General features: G+C 54.2%; 3 protein-coding genes across 10 annotated transcripts in view; 2 read left to right on the top strand and 1 right to left on the bottom strand.

Annotated features, from left to right (window-relative positions):
* numb (NUMB endocytic adaptor protein) overlaps window positions 1-7107 on the top strand; it is a 30085-nt gene extending 22978 nt beyond the window's left edge. For 3 of the 6 annotated variants that reach the window (XM_023951648.2, XM_023951649.2, XM_023951651.2), the window contains 8 exons: window positions 2252-2284; window positions 2665-2739; window positions 2977-3117; window positions 3238-3442; window positions 3523-3819; window positions 4119-4262; window positions 4804-4947; window positions 5466-7107. In XM_023951648.2, the coding sequence (XP_023807416.1) occupies window positions 2252-2284; window positions 2665-2739; window positions 2977-3117; window positions 3238-3442; window positions 3523-3819; window positions 4119-4262; window positions 4804-4947; window positions 5466-6241 (1815 nt within the window). In that variant the 3' untranslated portion in view covers window positions 6242-7107. The remainder of the gene's footprint in view (window positions 1-2251; window positions 2285-2664; window positions 2740-2976; window positions 3118-3237; window positions 3443-3522; window positions 3820-4118; window positions 4263-4803; window positions 4948-5465) is intronic. The other 3 variants (XM_023951652.2, XM_023951654.2, XM_023951656.2) reach the window with 3 other exon arrangements.
* A 166-nt stretch (window positions 7108-7273) lies between these two features.
* exd2 (exonuclease 3'-5' domain containing 2) lies at window positions 7274-11737 on the top strand. Its single transcript, XM_004085492.5, has 10 exons — window positions 7274-7411; window positions 8173-8228; window positions 8290-8675; window positions 8782-9038; window positions 9109-9235; window positions 9499-9785; window positions 9866-9972; window positions 10046-10181; window positions 10253-10624; window positions 10925-11737. The coding sequence occupies exons 3-10, from the start codon at window positions 8307-8309 to the stop codon at window positions 11139-11141; spliced, it is 1872 nt and encodes a 623-aa protein (XP_004085540.1). The 5' UTR covers window positions 7274-7411; window positions 8173-8228; window positions 8290-8306; the 3' UTR covers window positions 11142-11737.
* A 1181-nt stretch (window positions 11738-12918) lies between these two features.
* On the bottom strand, window positions 12919-21494 carry coq8ab (coenzyme Q8A, genome duplicate b). Of its 3 annotated transcripts, XM_078941240.1 has the most exons (16): window positions 21261-21494; window positions 21045-21142; window positions 19902-20141; window positions 19733-19799; window positions 18952-19023; window positions 18671-18796; window positions 17675-17760; window positions 17467-17607; window positions 17309-17390; window positions 17144-17237; window positions 15717-15858; window positions 15541-15648; window positions 15403-15468; window positions 14749-14835; window positions 13435-13755; window positions 12919-13346 (listed from the first exon to the last, which is right to left on the bottom strand). In XM_078941240.1, exons 2-15 carry the CDS (start codon window positions 21132-21134, stop codon window positions 13462-13464), a joined length of 1695 nt encoding a protein of 564 aa, XP_078797366.1. In that variant the 5' UTR covers window positions 21135-21142; window positions 21261-21494; the 3' UTR covers window positions 12919-13346; window positions 13435-13461. The 3 variants fall into 3 exon arrangements, with proteins under 3 accessions (XP_078797366.1, XP_023807430.1, XP_023807429.1); XM_023951662.2 differs by having other exon boundaries at window positions 12919-13755; XM_023951661.2 differs by lacking the exons at window positions 12919-13346; window positions 13435-13755 and adding an exon at window positions 13769-14560.

Raw genomic sequence — 21494 nt, 5'->3', positions numbered from 1 at the left:
CCAAGTCTTCAGGAAGGACTGGAAAGCAGCAGCTGTTAGTTTACATCCTAAAGGTCACGTTGGGTTCAGTAATGTGTTCGTGCTGCAATGAGCCCCCCCATAATGTCTGGGGAGTCTGTCAGAGGACACCAGAGCAACACAGACGCCCCCCCATCCTCACCTCGCCTTTGATAAGACGCCTGTTGCCGGGCAACAAACACCTCCTGAGGTCATGTTGGTCTTTGGATCAGGAAGTGGGTCTGGCTCCTCCTCACTGGGGGGCTGGTAGGTTTCCAGAAGTCAGCCCTGAGGAGATGAAGAGCAGCGGTTGGAGAGGTCATGTGATCACACTGTTCGTTAGCCTAAGACGACCCTGGGCTCCCAACAGCCTTCGGGACGGTAACGGTTTTCTGCGCAGCTCGGTGACCCGTGACTCAGACGGGGGGTGTGGCTGCAGTGCGGCAGCATCAACCTCCATGCTGCCCTTTGGTGATGTCATCACGGCGTCACTTCCTCTGGCTGGGAGGTGGAGGATCAGGTTTCTCTGATGCGTTCCGCCTCACGTCTCCCAATCAAGAGTCTTAAGAAACTCAACTGCTGTTACACAACAGAGCGAGTTGCTGCTCATCCTGCAGACGTTATTCTGGTTTTGAAGGCAGAAATATGTAAGTCTGTTGTAAAAGGCTGTGGCCTCAGAAACCCCCCCCTAAAACAACCAAACATGACCCACCTGTTAGAATCTGAGCCGCGTTGCTCAAAACACTTCCTGCTTTGGTTAAAGGTGGAATCCAGGTGAGCGTGAACAAGGAGGTTGTTAGACTGACATTTTTTAGGGAGGGGAGGGCCTGGATTCACAGTTCATGAATCTATGTTCAAATTTTTCCCAGTGGTCTTTAGTTATGAAGCCGTTTAGTCAAAATGTGGTTTTCTGGGACATAGTGTCTGCAGAGCGGCAGGAGTTCATCAAAAATTCACCTCTGGGTTTTGGGCGGGACTGCCGGCGAGGAGGAACCCCCCCCACACACGCATAGCTGTCTGTTTACACTCTCTCCCACTAGCTTACAGCCCGCCACACCCCCAACCTGTCATTAGCGCTCCAACAAAGATGGCGAGCAGCAGGGGGGCCATCCAGCCGTACAGTTCTGATCCAGATTCTAGCTCAGACGGAGAGCAGCGTAAACCTTTCAAGAGGTCATGTGACCCCACTGCCATACCTGAATCTAATTGTGTCCTGGGATAGACTGGCGGCCTGTCCGGGGGGCGCCCCTCCTCGGCGACCCCGTGACCCCAGAATGCGGGGTTAAGTGAACGAATGAATGGAACTATTTGCCTGCAAGTGGATGCATCGGAATGGGGCGGAGCAGGAAGCTTATGGCCACGCCCAGCATATTTTCTGTCACAATTACAATTGATTTAGTCAGACAATGTGTCAGCAGAAAGGCCTGACACCAAGCATGAAGCACGGCGACGGAGGGTCCATGATTAGTGCTTGAACAGGTTTCTGAATCAACTGGACTCTTTTCAGGGTTCAGACGTTTTTGTGCTTCTGATGTCCAGCAGCTGGAAGGCGACTCAAATCCATCTGCAGTCTTTCTTTTATCTTTGAGTGTAAACAAACAACTGCAGTCCACCATGGGGGGGGGGGGCTCTAGCCCCCAGATCCTAAAAACAGAATTTTTCTTGTTTTAAACGTTGCTTCTGTTTTTGTAATGTTTTGTCTTTTTAAGCAGGTTTTTATTACAGAGAAATGCCTTCATGTGGCCCCCCCACATTCCCTTGTCTGTGTTGTGTGTGAACCCCCCCTCCCATAGAGATGTAGACCTCCTAACTCGAGATTACTAACCCAGACTTCCCATCACCTGCATGTGGTCCCGGCTAACCTGTGAGACCTGCATTAACTCAGGGCTGGGGGGCTGTCTCCATCATGGCTGTGGGGAGGAGAGGAAGGAAGTGGTGGGGGGTGGGGGTGGGGGGGGGGGGTTCGTGCCTCTGACTGTACGGAGGTCAGGCTGGAGAGGGAGGGGGGCTCAGATGAACACCTCTCCTCCTTCCAGACGGCGGGGGCTCTTCTGTTGTTGCTCCTATCAATCAGAGGGGGTGTCCCGTCCTTGTGGTGCCCCCCCCCCCCCCATTGTGGTGGTACTAACGTAGAACAAGTCCCCTGGAGCTAACTCCTAACCCGCCCCCATGGGAGCAGTTCTCCTGTACGTCTGTAGGTAACATGTTCATGCCTTGTCGTCCCCCCCCCCCTCCCCCCCCTGACCACTTCCAGGACAGGAAATTCTTCAAAGGATTCTTTGCTAAAGTAAGTTATAGCTTTGTGCTCCTCCTCCTCTTCCTCCTCTTTGTTTCCTCCTCTTCACTCTTGGATCACCTTTGACGGCAGAAGAAGTGCACTTTCAGATGGGGAGGTGTGCGGAGGCGCAGTAATGCATGTGTGTGCTTCATGCTGGGGTGGGGCACAGTTGTGTTTAACAGGTCTGCTCCAGAACGGAGGCGTGAATGAGCGTTTCCTTTCTTTAACCACGGGGTCATCCGCGCACCACCTTCACAGGCGTGCCGTGTGTGTGTGCGTGCGTGCGTGTGTTTAACATTCTGGTTGGTCACAGGTGCAGAGGAGCGGTCCGGGTGGGGTGGGGGGTCTGGGACGGCCTGTACCTGAACCTGCTGCTCTCTTGTGTGCAGGCGGGGAAGAAGGCGGTGCGTGCCGTGCTGTGGGTCTCTGCGGACGGGCTCCGAGTCGTAGATGACAAAACGAAGGTAACCCCACCCTCCCTGTAAGTCTGATGACCTGGTGGGGGGCAGCTCAAGAGTGGGCTGTACGACCCCTGCTGGAGACTGTGGGTACTGCGTCAGAAAGTTTCTGTGGGGGGAGTGAGCGGTTTCAGCTAGTTTCTGAATTTACCGGCCAAGTTTAGGTGATCTTGACTGATGGTCTCTGTCTCCGACAGTCCGGTTCAGGTCTGAAGTACTGAGACGTTCTCTCTGTTTCTGCAGGATCTGATCTTAGACCAGACGATAGAAAAGGTGTCCTTCTGCGCTCCGGACAGGAACTTTGAGAGGGCGTTCTCCTACATCTGCAGGGACGGCACCACGCGGCGCTGGATCTGCCACTGTTTCATGGCCATCAAAGACTCAGTGAGAGCCCGCCTTCCCTAGGTTCTGGTGTCTCTGGCCGTGAAGGAACCCGGAAGGCCTCAGAGCGGGCCTGCAGCCCTGGTTCTGACGGGGCCTGAAGGTGTGGGTGGTTTGTTTCAGGGGGAACGTCTCAGTCACGCCGTGGGCTGCGCGTTTGCTGCTTGTCTGGAGAGGAAGCAGAAGCGGGAGAAAGAGTGCGGCGTCACGGCGACCTTCGATGCCAACAGAACCACTTTCACCCGCGAGGGCTCGTTTCGTGTTACCACGGCGACTGAGGCGGCAGAACGAGAGGAAGTGATGAGGCAGCTGCAGGACGTCAAGAAAGGTCAGTGCGTGTGACCTCCTTCGCGCCGCAGAGGTGAGCGATGTGGTCCGTGACCCCGGCGGCTGGTTTCTCTGCTGCAGAGCCGGACGCCACTGCAGCCGGAGACTCTGCAAACTGTGTGACGAACCCCTTGGCGCAGCAGTCAGGAAGCCCCGCCTCCCCGTCGTCCTCGCCACCCCTCTCCGTGTCTGCGCTGGGAGCTCAGGCCATCCCGCGCAGACACGCCCCGGCGGAGGCTCTGGCCCGGCAGGGCTCCTTCAGAGGCTTCCCGGCGCTCAGCCAGAAGACGTCGCCGTTCAAACGCCACATGTCGCTGCGCATGAACGAGCTGCCCTCCACCATGCAGCGCCGGTCCGACTTCCCCATCAAGAACGCAGGTAACGAGCCCACCGGGTCCTCGCCCCCTCCGCCCCCAAAGCCTTCTTGAAGTTTAAATTTGTTGCATCGTTTACCCAGAATGCTTCACTCATCCATACAATGATCAATAATCCAGAAGATCCTTTCAGGGATTAGGCTGCAGGGTCTAGATATTCTGAGACCCGTCTCTATAGCGGAGGAGGCAGTAATCATCTGAGGAGATTATTGATCCAAATCCCTGATGTGGGTCAATAATCAATAATAGATCCCTGATTTTCACCATCAGGGATCTAAACGGCCTTGTTTTCTCCTCCTGCAGTTCCTGAGGTGGAGGGGGAGGGCGACAGCATCAGCTCGCTGTGCTCCCAGATCACCACCACCTTCAGCGGAGCACCGGAGGACCCCTTCTCCTCCGCCCCCATGCCCAAAGCGGCCTCCTCTCCACAGTCTCCTGTGGCTCCAGGTACGAGCTCCTCCCGCCACTCGCCTGTAAGGCCTGCGCTGCTTCCTGCTGCTCCGCTGCATGAAGCCCCGCCCACCACCATTAGGAAAACCAGGAGCATAAGGGGGAGGGCTTTAGATTCACCTAGCCCATTATGGATTCCCAGATCACCTGGATCCATGTGATCAGGTGATCTGCTGCAGAACATTCTGAAGGACATGATCTGGCTCTTGTAATCGATTTGGTTCTGAGAGATGAGGGTTTCTAAAGTAGTGATCAGTCCTCTCAGCTCACAGCGAGGAGGTCGGATGAAAGGTTTTCTGATTCACAAACTGGTCATGGAGCCATCATGGAAGTAGAGGCTCCGCCCCCTCCGTTTAGAACAGAACTCTGTTCTGAATTCTTAACTCAGATCGTTTCCTGATTTACCTGCAGCTCCTTCCTCCTCACTGCCCCCCCGAATATAATCTGCTGTCAGGACTAACCTCCAGCAGGGGGTGTTGGCGTGCACGTCTGTCAGCGACTCACGTCTCTGCGCGCACGCCACTGCTGTTTCTTACAGTGAATGGTTCCACGCCCGCCTTCCCTGTTCCTGCTGCTGCTAACCCCCCCGTCCTGCCTCCCGCTCTGCCTGTTCGAGAAACTAACCCCTGGGCCAAGAACCCGGTGGGGGCGCCCACGCAGGCCCCGCCCTCAGTGCAGCCAGGTAAGGAGCGTCCTGGGACTGCAGGAGGGCCTGGTCGCAGACAACACGGCCCCCCTACGTCATTAGCCAGAACCAGACGTTCACGCCTCGTCCCCCCCTCCCCGTAGTTCTTTTTGGTCCAAACTAGCTTTAGACGTAACGTTACCAGCGGAGGCGTCTGTCAGACCGGAACTCCTGCTGCCATCAACGTCAATCAGCTGAACGGCAGAGGAAGGCGCCGTTTCCCGATATGCCGTGTTACACGCGGCGCAGAGACGCTTTTCTCCGCCACTCAAAACGCCGCTTCACGTTGAAGAGTGGCGGTGAAGGAGCGTAAACCCTGGAGCTAAAGTGCCGGTCTTACCGTTTGAAAGGAACAAAATGTTTTAGGCTGTTTCACTCGGAGCCGTTTATCCACCGTTCACCATTATTCACGGTTCTGAAGACTTGTAGGATTCCCGTTCCCCCCTTGTCTGCGACCAGGCCCCCCCTCTGGGATTGAGTCTGAGGATTTGATGAAACGAACTTTCTCCCAACAGGAAGTGACTGGTCGTCAGCTGCTGGAATCGTAGCCCCGCCCACCTCCTCTCCGGCCGTGACCTCCCACAAGCGCTCGTCGTCGGAGGCGGACCGCTGGTTGGAGGAAGTTTCCAAATCTGTTCGCGCCGCGCAGCCTAGCCCGGTGCTGGCGGCTGCCACGCCCCCCTCCCAGCTGTTCTCCACCCAGGCCCCCATGCCTTCAGCTCCACCCACCGTCCCGCTGGCTTTTATGCCCCCCGTGGCCCCCGCTGTGCCCCTGCTGCCCCCCCGCCAGCCCACTTTCCACGGCTCCCCCCCCGTCTCCTTCCCGTTGTCCAACGGGCTGCCGCCCCCCCAGCCCTCCGTTGCCGTGTTCGGCATCACCCCCTCGCAGATGGTGGCGAACGTGTTCGGCTCCACCACGCAGCCCCCCCCATTTCCGCATCCCACAACGAGCGTGCAGCCCCCCCCTTTCCCGCTGCCAGCCACTCAGCCCCTCCCATTCCCACCGCCATCTTCTTCTGCCCCCCAGCAGGATTCCCAGACCCTCAGTCCTTTCATCAAACCCCACCCCCCAACAAACCCCGCCTCCCTGCAGCCGTCCAACAGCAAAGTTCCTTTTAACGGCGCCGGCAGCTGGGCCGCCCCCTCCTCCCAGCTGACCGCGGCGCCACAGGAGGACGCTTTTGAGGCCCAGTGGGCTGCTCTGGAGGGCCGGGGGCGCCAGCGGACCACGCCCTCCCCCACAAACCCCTTCTCCACTGAGCTACAAAAGACCTTTGAGATCCAGCTCTGAAGACTGAGGAACATGCAGGGGGCGGGGCGCGAACAGGCCCCGCCCCCAGAGACAGAACTCACTTCCTGAACCTGAAAGCAGAGAGACGACGATGCCAAATCTTTATTTTTATGCATTGAGTATATTTTAAATAGCTTTGAATCGAGCAGAAGCTGGATTATGAGAGATGATGATATATAAAGAACAGAAAGAACTATTTTATCTGCAGGAGCGACTGTAAACGCAGCAGGTCTCATGCCCCCCATGAAGCGTTTGTGAAGGGACGGCTGCCCTGCTCTGCTCACGGTGGAAGGAAATGCCTTTTCTTGGTTGTGTTCAGTGATTGGCTGTGAAGGATGTGATGAAAGCGGGGTGTCCACGCAGCAACAATCAGGCCGCCGCCGCCGCTCTGCCTTCTGTGCTGTCCTGGTGTGGAAACAATCCTCTCTGGTTTTAAATTATTGTTATTTAACTCTGTAAGATGCAACGGTCTTGTTTAGCCTCCTGGGGTATTTTTGAAGTAGTTGCGTTGTTTTTATTTTTATTTTGCACAAGCACTACAGCAGCTGCTGGTGGGGGGGTTCTGGGTGACCCCCCTGACCTCAGACAGTGTCATCTCTCAGCCTGATTTTTCTGTCATGTTTTTACCATTTTTAATCAAATCTGTGAAAATGATTCTGATCTATTTTTCCATTTTTCTTTCATTTTCTTTTCTTTTTGGAGAGAAAACCTGAAGCCCACAGGTTGAATAAAACTCAGCGGTAGAGAGTCTGATTTCTTGATTCAAACTTATCAAATCTAATCACTTAAATCATACAACTATTACATTTGTATTCAGTTCATTTGACTGTTTATAGAGATATAAAATAAATCTTTATTATTTTCAAGTTCTGCTACAGAAATTGTTTTATTCTTTGTTTTTGTGATTTAGCACATTTCTGTCTTAGTGCTTTTTTTAGATAAATTCTTAAAGAAATAAACATTTTAGCTGCAGCGCAAACATAATCAGGTCATGTTTAGGTATATTTGTGTTTTAACAGCGAGTGCTGTGCGCAGACTGTAATGCGCCCCTCCGACCAGCAGGCGGCGCTGCGCAGGAGCCGCTGCCGCTCGCTCCATATAAATGCAGCTCTGCCGCGGAGGCGCGCACCTGTGCGTCAAAGCACCGGAGTGTCGACCTGAAACGTGAAGGTAGGACCGTGCGTCAGGTCACGCGGCCTCGGGTGTGTTGCCCCCGCGCGGGACTCACGCCGCAGAAACCGACTCTGGGTTCGCGGGTTCACCGGCTAACTTCCGGGCTAGCATGAGCTCACCTGGACACTTTTCTTTCCCACCTGCGGCGTGGATGATCAGTTGTTTGGGGGGGTTGGGTGAAGGAGTTAACTCGGAATTTAACCCTCGACTTTTTAAATATATATATTTAAATATAAAACCAATTTTTGAACAACCTAAAAAAACACACAATAATCCTTAAAGTAACAGTTTTACATCAATGTCTGAATGGAAAACAAAGCGCCTGCGTTCTGTCATCTGCACAAGCCAAGAAAAACGTAGTTTATGATCGTTAGTTTGTTGTTGTCGAGATTATTCCATAAAACCAGATTATTCTTTCGATGACAAACATCTGGGATTAACGGGTTTTCATTCAAGGTTTGTTGTGTTCAGGAACAGTCTGTAAAAATGAATCACCAGCCTCTGTTTTCCTAAAACTGCGACCCACTTCAGAACCCGAAATACGTCTGTTTCACAGAAAACAGGAAAAGTGGCTTTTAGCGTTTCTGCAATAAAATCTGGAGCACAAGATCTAAGGATCTGAGGAAGGACCTGTTGGATCCGGTCAGGAATCTGGAAGGATCAAACTGCTGCGTTCAGGAGAGACAGGATCTCTTGTTGGGTGGAAGTGTGACTGTTGGGGTTTGGTGGATCTGGGATCTAACGCAGGTTTTCTCCAGGCAGAGATGCAGAGCTGGAGGCTGCAGAGGCGGAGCCCATCCAGACGCCGCTGACGGTGAGGATGCGCAGCTCTCACCGAGTTCCCGCTTCGGTCCTGAACCTTCTTCCTGTTTCAGCTTCCCTGCAGGTCAACATGTCGTACCGAGGGCCTCTGACCGCCGTCATAACCACCATTCTCGGGGCGGCCATTGGGGGGCTGCTCATGTGGCGAGCATACGGCACCAAGAGGAAGAAGCTGCCTCCCGACCAGGAGGTGGCCGATCCTGCTGAGGGCCCCCACCCCGATGAGGAGGGGCTCTTAGATGTCCATCTGCCCTCCACAGAGAAGGATGGGAGGGCCGTGGATGCTCAGCCCTCTGAAGCGCCCCCTGCTGCCCAGATGCCGCCGTGCGAGCAGCTGAAGCCGGTGCTGGTGAGCAGTGAGGAGGAATGGCGGCAGCTGTGGCCCCGGGTGCAGGAGGAGCTGTCCGTCCTCCCCGTGCTGGGGCTGGACTGTGAATGGGTAAAGAACCGCGGCGTGACCGAAACGGCCTGGCGTTTGCAGCGGTAAAAGCCTCGGTGTCGGTTTCCTTCCAGGGCTCTGACCCGGCTGCTGGTTTGTGCCGCAGGTGTCGGTAAAGGGGCGGGCCTCGGAGGTGTCGCTGCTGCAGATGTCCACGTACTCCGGTCTTTGCGCTCTGGTGCGGCTGCTGGTGTTCCGGAACGGACAGCGGGCGTTCCCGCTCAGCTTCGTGGAGCTCCTGAAAGACCCGAAGGTCCTGAAGGTCGGCGTGGGGTGCTACGAGGACGGGAAGCGGCTGACGCGCGACCACGGCCTGGTGCTGTCCTGCACGGTCGACCTGCGCTACCTGGCAATGAGGCAGAGGTGCTGCGCTCGTCTTCCTCGGTTTGTCCCGGGAGATGGCGCTTTTCTAACGGCGTCCTCGTGTCTCCAGGAGAACGGCTGCGGACAACGGCCTGAGCCTGAAGTCGCTGGCTGCAGATCTGCTGAACTTCTCTCTGGATAAATCTCCGGAGCTGCGCTGCAGCGACTGGGAGGCGGATCAGCTGACGCTCAATCAGGTTATGATCTCACACACACACACCTACCTGCACAGGTGTGTCTACCAACCTGGAGCCCTCTGCCCTTAAAGTTCTCAGTGAATTCTGAAAAGAGCTGCAGAGACGCCGTTTAGGTTTAGCAGAGGGATCCAGGAAGGTTTGCTCAAAGGTACCTGGGCAGCCCTCACCTGTGCAGCTGCAGGTCTCAGCTTGCCCCGCCCCTCAAAGCTTCATGAATGCCCTCCTGACCTTTTAGCTCACCGCTCCCCCCGACTCCTGTGCAGGTGACCTACGCTGCCAGAGACGCTCAGGTCGCCGTGGCGCTCTTCCTCCACCTCCTCGGCCTCCGGCCTGGTCCCGCCCCCTTCTCAGAGCTGGCGTCCCGCTGCCAGGGTCTGCTGGACGTCCCGTTCCGAGCCAGAGGAGACGGGGAGGACGGCGCTGGGGGGGGGGAGAAGAGAAGGAGGACCAAGAAGCCGACGGTTTACGAGAGTCCAGAGTCTGGAGATCAGCGAGTCCCAGACCCTCGGAGGAACCGGAGGAAACCGCTGGGCGCCGACTACTCGGCCAGGTGAGGGAGGCGGGGAATGCAGCATGAAATGCAGGTCAGTTTGTGGGAGGGGCTAACTCTCTGCTCCCTCCTCCCAACAGGAAGTCTCCTCTGTACGACAACTGCTTCCTGTACGCCCCTGACGGGCAGCCGCTGTGCACCTGCGACAAGAAGAAGGCCCGGTGGTACCTGAACAAAGGAATCGGGGGTAAACTGCACACCTGCCAGAACGCCTTTCCCAACGTTTCCCCGCCACCGCCCTCTGATGTCCGAACCTTCAGTCCTTCAGAGTGAGGATCCCTTCATCGTGAGGCTGCTGTTCGAGCCGTCGGGCCGTCCGGAGTCGCAGCACGACTACTACCTGACCGAAAAGGAGAACCTCTGCGTCGTCTGCGGAAAGGCCGACTCCTACATCAGGTCGGTGCCTCCTCCGCCGCGCCTCCTCCGCCGCGCCTCCTGCCTGCTCTAACCAGAACCCGATCCCGCAGGAAGAACATCGTTCCGCACGAGTACCGGCGGCACTTCCCCACCGAGCTGAAGGACCACAACTCCCACGACATCCTGCTGCTCTGCACCAGCTGCCACGCCGCCTCCAACGTGCACGACGGCGTCCTGAAGCAGATGCTGGCCGAGGAGTTCTCTGCCCCCCAGGGCTGCGAGGAGGGCGTCCGCGTGTTTGAGGACTCGGACCGGCGGCGCGTGCGCTCGGCGGCTCGCGCTCTGCTAAGCAGCGGAGACGGACTGCCGGAGCAGCGGAAGGAGGAGCTACAGCTGCTGATCAGGAAGTTCCTGAACATGGAGGAGGAGGGGGAGGAGCTGACGGAGGAGGCGCTGCAGGAGGCCGCCGGTCTGGAAACCAGGTTTGGACCAGAACCTTCACTTTCACAGCAGCCGAGGTCTGACGGAACGTTTCCTTCAGGTTCAGGTTTTCATGAAGATCTCCTCTGTTAACGGTTGATTCTCCCAAGAACTTTCAGAATAAAAGCCCTGAAGGATTTCTGGGTTATTATGGGATTAGGAAGCATTTAGTAGATGAGACTTTATTTATCCACGATGGGGAAATTAAACCAAGAGTCAAACCTTGATTCATAGAATCTTTGATTTGTTAAAAGCTTTTATTTGTGTAAAAACAGGAAGTGGGTTGTGTTCTCTTCCTACAGGATCCTGAACGAGGCCTACGTTCCTCACGGCCTGAAGGTGGTGCGCGCCCACGCCCAGCGGGGCCTCCGGGGCCTGATGGAGCTGGAGCGCCGCTGGAGGCAGCACTTCCTGAGCAGCATGCAGCCCCGCCACCTGCCCCCCCTGTGGTCCGTGGACCACAACCATAGCAAGTTCCTCCGCAGATACGGGGCGGAGCTCCCCATAAATCTGAACTGAGCGGATCCCCGCCCCCCCCAACAGAAGATTATTTATAAGAAGTTCTGAGTTGAAAGAACTGCTTTGGTTTTAACCTGAGGCTCCTTTAGGGATGGAGTGCTGCCCCCTGCAGGCGGCGGCTGCTCCTGCAGCGTCTGAGCGAGTCCGCTCTGTTTTAGGTCGACGGGTGTGAGGATGTGCCCCCCACCCCTACATGGTTCTCCATGCTTGAAAAGGGGCGGGGCTACTCTCCATCCACCTTCAGCGCAGAGCCGGACGCAGGCGGCGGCCGGTCGGCGTCTTTTTCTTCTTCTCATCTGTTTCGCTGCCGTCTCTCCTGACGGGTGGGGACCCCCCCATGGCTCATGTTTTAATGCGCCTCTTAACCCCCACACCTGAGCGGAGACGCGCATCGAGACCCAAACTGCCCCAACACGACGTCATTTCCCAGAATTCAAAGCGAACCGTCAGACAGCAGCCGCTGGACGCCGACCCGAAGACGCCGTTTGTTTCCGCTTCAGACTGAAAAAAACCAACAAAAGTGTCGATTATGAAAAAGTTTAAATAAAAATAAAGTTTCCTTCAACCGTAAATGAATTTTACGTTGAAACATCGAAGCTTGTGTCGGAAAATGTTTCCTTTTTCAAAGCTCAAGTGATTCAACGTTTTGAGTGGGGGCAAACAGGCTCCGCCTACTTTTACTGAAGTCATCTGAAGAGTTTGATTTAAACTGCAGAAATATAAAGAAAAAAACAAAAATCCTTTGTTAAATAAAGGTATCGGGTCCAGAACGCTTCCTCTGACCAACAGAATAACAGCTGTTTTGTGTCTCTAGAGACGTCGGTGGGATTTTGGCTTCTTGGAGCCACTTCCGGTTTGGGACGCCATGGGGGCGGAGCCACCCAGTCCAGTTCTCTTATGCGGTTCGTGTTCAGGACATGGATGAGAGCTGGAAGACTGAGATGTCCTGTGGGCAGTGGCGGTTCTACACTAACTTACTCCCTGGGCGAGTAACCCCACCAACGCGCCCCCCCCCCCCCCCAATATTCTGTCAAAATTATACAAATATGAACATGCTGCGCAGCTGCGGCTCAGAGTTGATTGTCAGATAGAAAAAGACTCCCAATCACCCGTTAGTGTGATTCACCTAGCCACCGGCGAGTTGCGCTCCCCTCTCGAGTTTTTTTACTAATGTTCCAAAGACTACCGCAAAGAGGTGTGGCCGCAAGCGTCTTGCAGCAGAGGGCGGCGGTCACGTGCGCATCGGGTCTGCTGTGTTGGAGCAAAGAATTGTGGGAAATAATCTCCATTGCCTGATTTTTTCGAAATTGGGTTGAGCACGGATGTTCTGCCTAATTCCTTTTCATGTGCCTGTTTTACGTTGTTTCACTCTGAGGTATTCTTTTTTTTTTTTTTTGCACCATAAGTGTGAAGAGCAAATAGGAAGAAGACATTTTTAACAGTCTGATGTGTTAATATAAAAACATTAAGTGTCGGCTGCTGAAGCAACTTCAAATTAAAAGCTCTAAACTTCCTCTTTGAATATAGTGTGTAGCACATTATGTGTAACGCCTCAGCCACGGCAAATGCCGCCCCCTATGAAGTGCCGCCCTGGGCGACCGCCCACATCGCCCATATCAAAAACCGCCACTGCCTGTGGGTAGGACCACACGGAGGACCAGCTTCTTGTTGCCATGGCGACAGACTCCCAGATGATTGACGGGGGCGCCGGGTCCTCCTGAAGGCCTCAAATCTCAATGAAATAGATTCAGTTTCACAAGAATTTCCCCACAAACGGTTTGAAAAAAGAACAATTTTATTTCAAATAACAGTTTATAAAGATGTAAATAGAAGCAACCATGACATGAAACGTCTGGATTTGGTTTAAATATTTTGTTCAAAGTAACATTTCCATATTTCTTCTGAAAGAACCTTTAAGAAGTAGGTATGCTCCGCCCCCCCCCCTTCGGTTACGGTTAACGTTAGCTCCGCCCACAATGAGGAGGCGTTTAAAGTTCCGCGTCTCCATCATGTCTTCCTGATCCTCAAACCAAAGTCTGCAGGAGGAACCAGCTTCTGCGGAGCAGGAAGAGCTTCCTGTGCAGGTTTCCCCATCTTAAAGATCCCTGATTATTATGGGATGGCGACAGACTCCTGCGAGTCCAGTTTACTGTCATGGTTGGACGGCTGGCGACCCTGAAGGCGCCTGCTGGTTCTGAGGTTCTTCTGTTGTCACAGAACAAAAAGTTAGAACGAACACAATCAATTATTTCCCCCCCCCCCCATTATTAATTCATTGGAACAGTCCCAGTACAATAAACCGTCCAGAAGGGTGGCGTCCTCACGGCCGCCGTCCCGGCCGCCTGTCCCCCCAGTAGCGGCCGTACGCGTCCTGGAACATCTTCTTGCAGGAGATTCTGGCCTTCAGCTTGGAGCAGATGAGGAAGGAGCCCCCCATCTTCCGGTGCAGGGAGTAGGTCTCTTCCGGAGGGGGGGTGAGGCGCTCCTTCAGCATCACCGGGATCAGCCTGTGGATGCGCTCCGTGGTGCTCTGCTCCCCGAAGTCGAAGGGTTCCTCGGAGGAGAAGGCCTCGCCCAGGATCATCACGGCGTCCACGTGCGCGTCCTCCATGGACTTCACCGCGGGGACGACAGGAGCAGGCGGACACGTCACATCACCCCTCCCACACAACCACACCCCCCCAGGAAAACCTTCACCATGAACGACCAGCAAAGACGTCCAGAAATCCAGCAAACGGCTTTCAAAACGCCATCTACACCAGGATGTGGGCGTGGCTTCAACACCCGGTAAGTCCTCATACAGAGACACGGGTTAGGGTGAACTAAACTCCTCCCGTCTTTCTCCTTTTCTGATTGGTTATCTCAGAGTTTAAGACAAAAACCTGAGATCTCCTGTGGAGAGAAGAGGATCTTCTGCTCCCGGAAAACAGAGAAGCAGTGACTGAGGACGCCGCCTCAGATTCAGGACGCCGTCCTCTAAGTAGCTGCGGTTCTATGTGCAAAATATCTGTGATCGGATTACAATGGAACTGCGTACATAGATCCAGAAAAACTTGATCCGCTTAAACCAACGTTTCCACACGCTAGTCAGAATAAATCATTGACTGTCTTAAACACCGGAAACGACCACAGAAGAAGAAATATTGACTTCTGTGGTAAACAAACGAGCTGCAGCACAGAAACCTGATTTTATTGTTATTGTGTTCTTGTCTGCTCTTTTTTTTTATCCATGGGGTCAATGCCGTGATAAATATGTGGGAATCACATCCGCCTTTATTCTGTTTCCACGGTTTCTCAGACTGAGCAAAGCGGCATTTGCTTTGAAAAGGCGCCTCCGTTAGCTCGCACACCGTCCCAAAGCCGGTCCCTAGTGTGGAGCGGGCGACCGGTCCTGGAGCGCCACACCGTCTACGCACGACCTAAACCAGAGCAGCAGTGAGCCACAATGGGATCAACCGTCAGCAGAACCGTCTGTCTCCATCAGAGATAAACGCTGATCTGATGAGTCTGATGGGGGCGGAGCATTCTGAGCGGCGTGTTTTTTCATTCTGATGACTTTTGTCCGCGTAAACGCAGATACTGATGAGCGGTGAAAGGTCCTGCTCACCTTCGACTCGTATCCAGTGAGGAACTTCATGGCTCTGGACCGCAGCAGAACTCCTTCTCTGTCCTGGTCGGCTGCTGCTTTGATGACCTGAGGAGGGAAACGATGCTGAACTGCACTCTGGGAAAAATGTCTTCATGTTCCAAGAAACAACAAAGACGAGGAGGACCAACCTTTACTGACGATTAAAACGCTTCTATTGTTGAATAAAAAACCTTTAACCCTTGTGCTATACCCCCCCCCTTCCATTGAGGTGTTCTCCCTACCATGACAAAAGTGGATAAAGGTGGAAAGATTTCATGTAATCCATGGACACCAGTGAAGATCACAAATCATTGAAGAAAAAAGGTTCAGAGCTCTGTCTAGTGGGTCTAGATGACCCAATGTTAAAGTGCCTATGATAGAACAAGGGTTACAAGAGGAGCCAGAGCAGAAACTGAACAACCGAATCCTGAGAAGACGTAAAAATCCTAAAAGTGTTAACGTGTCAGAGAGCTGGATGGATGGAGACGGCTGAGTGAAGAAACGACGAAGATCCTCTAAAAACGGATCCCAGTGGATCTCCTTCCATGGGATCTCTACGGAGTTACTTTATTGGTTTGACACGTGTCTGTTTCTTCTATCAGAGCTCAAAGGCACTAAGGCACTAACTCCCACCTCGATGTAGGCGTCGGTGAAGCTCTGGTCAAATCCCCGCGTGGCTCCGAAGTCCAGCAGAGCGACCTGGAGGCAGAAGGGCGGGAAAGGTCAGGCGCAGAACTCCCAGGACAGTCGCCGGTTCTGAGTCTCACCGACCCGGTGGGTTTGGGGGTCGAAGAAGAAGTTGGACCAGTTTGGGTCGGTCTGCATGTATCTGAACTCAAACAGCTCCCTCAGGCACAGGACCAGGATCTGCTCACAGATCTGAAAGACACGGCAGCCGTGAGCTCCTGCGGTCCGCGGTGGTGGCGGCGGGCCGTCCGGCGCCGCACCTCGTTCCTGAGACCCTGGGACAGGTCCGTGGCTTTGTCCAGCGGGAAGCCGGGCACCAGCGTGGTGGTGAGGACGTGTCTGCCGCTCAGCTCCTCGATCACGTCGGGCACGCAGAAGAAGGGGTGGTCCTTCAGCAGCTGCCTGAAACACATACCGTCCAATCAGAATCCTGCTGCTCTGAGGGCGGAGCCAGCGACCGCTGACCCCGCCTCCCCCAGGACTGAAGAAAGTAATGATTAAACAAATGTTTAGCGTTTTAAAGAGACTGTAACAGACTATTTTCATCTCTGTGGTTGAAATTAGACGTTTCATCTGGAGGGGGGGGGGGGGGGGGGGGCGTATGGAACGTGACAGGTTCATGACGTCATGAGACAAATGGACTTATGGGTTTTGCATTGGTCCTCTACACCCAAACGAGTCTCTGAGCTCCTTATTTTGCAGATGACACCCCGCTGTACCGACACGAACCCCAGAAAGACGACTACTAGGAATCTGATTTAGAGTCACCAGAAGGTTCAGAATTTATCTGGAAATAAAGCTTCACAAAATGCTCCACATCTTTCATCTTCAAGCTAAGATCCGACATACAGACATTTTTGGTGTAGCCGCGTAACCCTAGACACTTTACCATTGGAGTTGGGTCATCTAGACCCACTAGACAGTGCTCTGAACCTTTTTTCTTCAATGATTTGTGATCTTCACTGGTGTCCATGGATTACATGACATCTTTCCAGCTTTATCCACCTTTGTCATGGTAGGAGAACACGTCAATGTGAGGGGGGGGTCATCTGGACCCCATTAAATAGTACAAGGGTTACTCTTGACTTTTATTCCTGTAAATGTGGAACAAAAAATAAATGATCTTTCAGAATTTTTTCTGGCCCTAAAACTCGTAAACCCTTCCGTTCTCTCGCATCTGCACGCCGCTATGCACGTTTTTACGCCGTCCTCCGGCTCCGAGGACAAACCGGGCTGTCACTGTCAGGCCCTGCCCTGATGAGTCTGACGGGTTGCTTTTAGATTGAATTTGGACCCCCCCCCCCATGCACATGAAAACGCATTCCTTAGAATTATGACACAGAAATGTTGAGGCGACGGATTGTCATGGAGCTGAAATGTCATCTTTCAATATTAACTAGTAAGATGCCTTTTCATTGAAATTGTGGAACTGAAAAGTCCTGACAATTTAAAAAGCAGTAGTTTTTATTTAAACTTTTATTTGGAAACTTGTCATTAAGTTGTAATTGCATCACTTTGAGTGAAAAAACGTCCACAGCAAAGGTTGAGAAGCCGAACAGCAGGACGGCTTTGGAGGCTGATCTTTGGAACGGTGACGATCCAGTTTCCCATCAGGAGCGGCTCTAAAAACCTGGAGGTTGGACTCTGGAGGAGGTCAGGAGGTCATTTTACGTGAGTAGAGACCTACTTGAAGTTGCGGGCGCACTGCGCCTCCCGAAGGTAATCGCACTCCAGAGCGAGCTCCCGACTCATGACCCCGACCAGATGCTCCGGGAACAGACCTGCAGGAAGGACGGAGGGGGTGAGGGGAGCAAAGGCGGAGCGCCGTGTTATCCCGCTGGGAGAAGGTCACCTTCAGGGAGGGCGTGGCTTAAGCTCAGAGCCGTCATGATGTTCCGCACGTCACTTTCGATGCTCTTCGCGATGCCGGGATACTGAAAGGGGGAGGAGCTTCTCATCAGACGCCCGACCTGCGTCACATTTGACCTCCACGCTTCCTCCTCGACTCACCTGAATCTTCATGGCCACCTCTCTGCCGTCCTTCAGCCGGCCCAGGTGCACCTGACCGATGGACGCCGCCGCAAACGGCCTCTCCTCAAAGAACTCCAGCTCCTCCCTCCAGTTTGGGCCCAGATCGCCGCTGATGACTTTCTGCAGGAGGAGCCAGGAGACGGTGAGGCGTCTGAGGCGCCGGTCATGTCCCCGCCCCCTTCCTCACCATCATCTGCTTGGTTGGCATGAAGTCGGCGCTCTGCCGGACGCGGTCGAAGATCTTAGCCAGCTGAGGGTTGATGAAGGCCTCATCTGAGGAGAGAGGGAAAACAAAATAATCAACGTTTAGTAGCCCCGCCCCCTGGCGTCCAAAACAGGAAGTGACTCCAAGAAGCGAAACTCCCACAGACGTCTACAGAGAATAAACAGCGTCAGACGAACCGTTCTGGATCTGATTCCTTTATTTAACATCTTCCTGATAATAAACTGACCAATCAGACGCCTCAGTAAAGTAGGAGGAGCCTGCTGGCCCCCATGGTTCAACAAAACATTTGATTGACAGATTTTGTGGAGCCGGTTTCAAGTGGTGGTGGGGTGGATGGCCTTCCAACAAGCTCGGTCTGGATTGGTGACAGTTGTTGCCATGGAAACGATGACTCAGACCGACTGGGACCAATCACTGCTCACTGATGGCGTCTGGCTCCAATATGGAGACTGAACTGACTTCATTTGGTTGGAGCTGGAATAAACCATTTTCAATGGGGTTACTTGTTCTCTGATCCAGTTGATGGTTCTGACAGAACCACAGCTGCCAGTCTGTACCATCCGGGCTGGATCAGGATCCGGGCCTGAGAGCAGCCACCCCCCCACCCCCCCTCTCTGGCCCAAATCCAGAGTCCTTTGATTGGTGTTCTGACCTAAGCGGACCGCTCACTGAGCCATGAGAACAGAACCAAACGGACTCTGGTTCAGATTCAGATCCACTACAGGATCTGTTTGGGATCTTTTCTGATCAGAGTTCCTTCAATGAATGAAAACAGAAAAGACTGAAAAGCAGCCTTCAGACTCTGTGACCTCACAGAGGGGGCGTGGCCACACAAGGAACAAACCAGACGTGTTCAAAGCCATCTGTAGCTGCAGTGCTTTGATCATCCAGACACCCCCCACCCCCCCAGCAGCTGTCACAGGTCGACCCGCCCTCTGACGGCGCCGCCTTCCTCACCCTGAATGCTGAGCATCTGTCCAAGTTTGAGAGCCGCTCCTCGAACTTTGCAGAGCGTGCGAACGATCCTCTGAGCGTTGGCTTCAGAGAGGAACGGGTTCGAATCCAGGACGGCCTGTCTGGGACCTGAAAGCACAGAGAGGCGTTCAGAGGCGCCTCCGAAAAATCTGGATGTTTGCTTCACGCTGAGATGCTCAAACCAGACTTTCTGAATATTCATGTCAGAAGTTGTTCAACAAAACTTTATTGATCGTCACAAAGCCACGGCTGGCGTTCCTCACCTTCTTGTTTGATCTTGAAGCTCTTTTTGGCGGCCTCTGCGATCGCTCCGATGCCGAGTCCGAACGCCAGACCTGCAAGGAGCAGAGCTCAAGTTCTGCTGGTTATGAAGCAAACGTGGATCACGGTGAGTTCGGACGGCGGCAGAGCGGTTTTTCCCCGGAGACGCTCAGAGGAACGCGTCTGAAAAGCTGCTGACTCAGCAGACGAGGCCAGACTCCGCCTCCTCCGTCATGGAGGAGTGGCGCTCACAGCTCGGGGAAACGGAGGTTTCAGTTCTGCATTTCAGCGGCTGCAGCGCCTCAGAGCAGGTTTTCCCATGAGCCTTTGCTGCTCTGAGCCTGGAAACGGAGGAATCTCCACAGAGAAATTCTTCTCAGTCCGACTCTGAGTGACTAAAGTTCTTAGTGAGTCAAATATGAATGTCGGCGACGACGAAAGAAACCGGATTGTTTAAGATAAGGTCAAAGGTCGTGAGCTTTTCTGCCCTTCAGTGAACGCTTTTTTTTTTTGCTATCGGCTTGCTCTTGAGCAGTTTCCATGGTAACCGCATGTAAGGCGAGACAATAACATCTGCAAAACATCGATACATCGATACAGTCAAGGTGTTCCTGTGGTGACGCGGCTGCACCTGAAACCTGGGGACCTCAGGGAACGGAATCAGACGTGCAGAGAAAAAAATCCCACAATCCCACATGCATGTTTGAACCGTGACGTGCAGGCGGGGGCCCCCCACCCCCACAGCTGCAACATGAGGAACACTGCGAGGAAAATCCACGTTACCCCCGAAGTTGACCAGCCGTCCGATCCGAGTGACGGGGACCCTCCTCTCCCGGGCGCTCTCACTGAGCTGCAACAGAAACAGGATGAAGCACGCTCACTTCCTGCTGAGGGGGGGCCAGGTAGGGGCCCGCGCCCGGACGCCGGCGCTCTATGAAAAGGAGGGAGGTACCACTTGTTTATATTTCTTGACTTCGGCTTTCTTCCGGGCTTTCTCGAGGTCCTCTGGCGTCAGCCGGCCCACCGTGGAGCCGCCTTGGTTCAGACGCCGGCCGGGTCCGTGGAGGAGCTCACCGGTCCAAGTCCTGAGAAACGGCCCGGTACCGGACCGTCCAGAACCCGCAGGGAAGCAGGGACTGGAAGACATTGTGGAGTATCTGTGAAAGCAATGGACTCGAGGTTCCGTCTGTTCCTGCGGGGAGAAAATTCAACAGAACTGCTTCAGAACCGGACAGGAGAGACGGATCGGCACCAGAAATATTGAAAACATCAACCAAAGGGTCGTCTGGGACGAAACACAACAAACTAGACTTTAAGTGAAGTGATCTGACATGAGAGGTCAAACCCAGTTTAGCCGGCGCCGGCGTGTCTGGAGGCGGTTCTGGATAAACCCGGATGGCGGCGAGACCACGAGGAAAGAAGCTAAAGACGCTTCGGGCTAAACGCCGCCAACAAAGAGCTGCTTCACACAAGTTAAGTATTTACTAGAAATGCAGTTTGACTGATTCCAAACTCTTAAATTGAATCCAACACGGCGGTGGTGCTATCATGCTGCGGGCCTGAAGGCCAACGGAGAGAAAAGAACTAAACCCTGTAAACGATGCAGCAGCTACTGTGTAGCACCTCAGGACGATGCAAGGAGAGGAAACAACCAAACAAGTAAAAGGACATAAACCCAGACGTTCCTGAACGCCTCACAGCCTGAAGGGACAGCAGTCAGAAGACGCGTTTAGGGTTCCGGAATAATCTGGGTTTAATCTGCGGCACAGAAGCTTCTGCTGTTAATCCCACCTCCCTGCTTGCTGCAAACACTGAGGGCTTCAAGGTCAAAGAGCGGTAATCATGAGCCTGCCGGGTCACTGGGGTCAGGGCACCCAAACAAAAAAGCGTGGGCCCCCATAGGGGGGGGGGGCTCAAAGGACCGTAAAGAGTCTGAAGATCTTCATCATTAGCAGTGGTATGTAAAGCGGGTCAAACCCAATAACACCTCCAGAAACCAGATTCCCTGCCGGTTCTGAGAGAGAGCCGGGGCGCGCGCGCGTACTGATTCCCTTAGGAGGAACAAAGAGCTCCAGAACCTCCGCCACGTGCTCACCCGCGCGGACCCGCAGCCTGCATGCGGGCTCCCGGCGCTCCGGACTCCGCTGGCCGTCCGCCTGAGCAGCTCCAGACCTGTGCGGGACATGGCGGCGTCTGCGGGGGGAGAGCGGCAGCCGTTAATGTTCCCATGCTTTTGATGGCGCGCGCGGCACAAGCCTTGTTATCACCGACTAACTACCCCCCCCCCCCTCCCCGGGGGACTCCAACTCACCAAAACTACACCCAACTAGTCCTCACGGAGCGCGCGGGGGAGCGAGCATTATGCGCGCGCACCCGGAACAGAACCTGGTGGGGGCGGGTGGGCAGCCGCCAGTCCTCCCGGGGTTGACCTCCGTTAACTCGGTTCGACACGAGCCCAGTCTGTCAAGCAGTCCAGCACGCAGTCTGCGCGTGACCGCTGACGTGTCCGGTCAGGGCGGTCCGTGAACGGCGCATGATGCGTTCA

This window comes from Oryzias latipes, chromosome 22 (genome assembly GCF_053564925.1).
Source record: "Oryzias latipes strain Hd-rR chromosome 22, Olatipes_Hd-rR_3.1".
Lineage (NCBI taxonomy): Eukaryota > Metazoa > Chordata > Actinopteri > Beloniformes > Adrianichthyidae > Oryzias > Oryzias latipes.
Note: the sequence above shows the minus strand (reverse complement) of the source record. Positions and strands in the feature narration are given on the sequence as shown.

Coding starts and splice junctions, on each gene's coding strand:
- exd2 (XM_004085492.5), top strand. CDS start 8,307: ATGTCGTACCGAGGGCCTCTGACCGCCGTCATAACCACCATTCTCGGG. Junction 9,786..9,865: donor GGCGCCGACTACTCGGCCAG/GTGAGGGAGGCG, acceptor TCCTCCCAACAG/GAAGTCTCCTCTGTACGACA. Junction 9,973..10,045: donor CCTGAACAAAGGAATCGGGG/GTAAACTGCACA, acceptor CCGAACCTTCAG/TCCTTCAGAGTGAGGATCCC.
- coq8ab (XM_023951661.2), bottom strand. CDS start 21,134: ATGTCCCGCACAGGTCTGGAGCTGCTCAGGCGGACGGCCAGCGGAGTC. Junction 18,797..18,951: donor CTTCAAGATCAAACAAGAAG/GTGAGGAACGCC, acceptor CTGTGCTTTCAG/GTCCCAGACAGGCCGTCCTG. Junction 15,469..15,540: donor TCGACCCCCAAACCCACCGG/GTCGGTGAGACT, acceptor TTCTGCCTCCAG/GTCGCTCTGCTGGACTTCGG.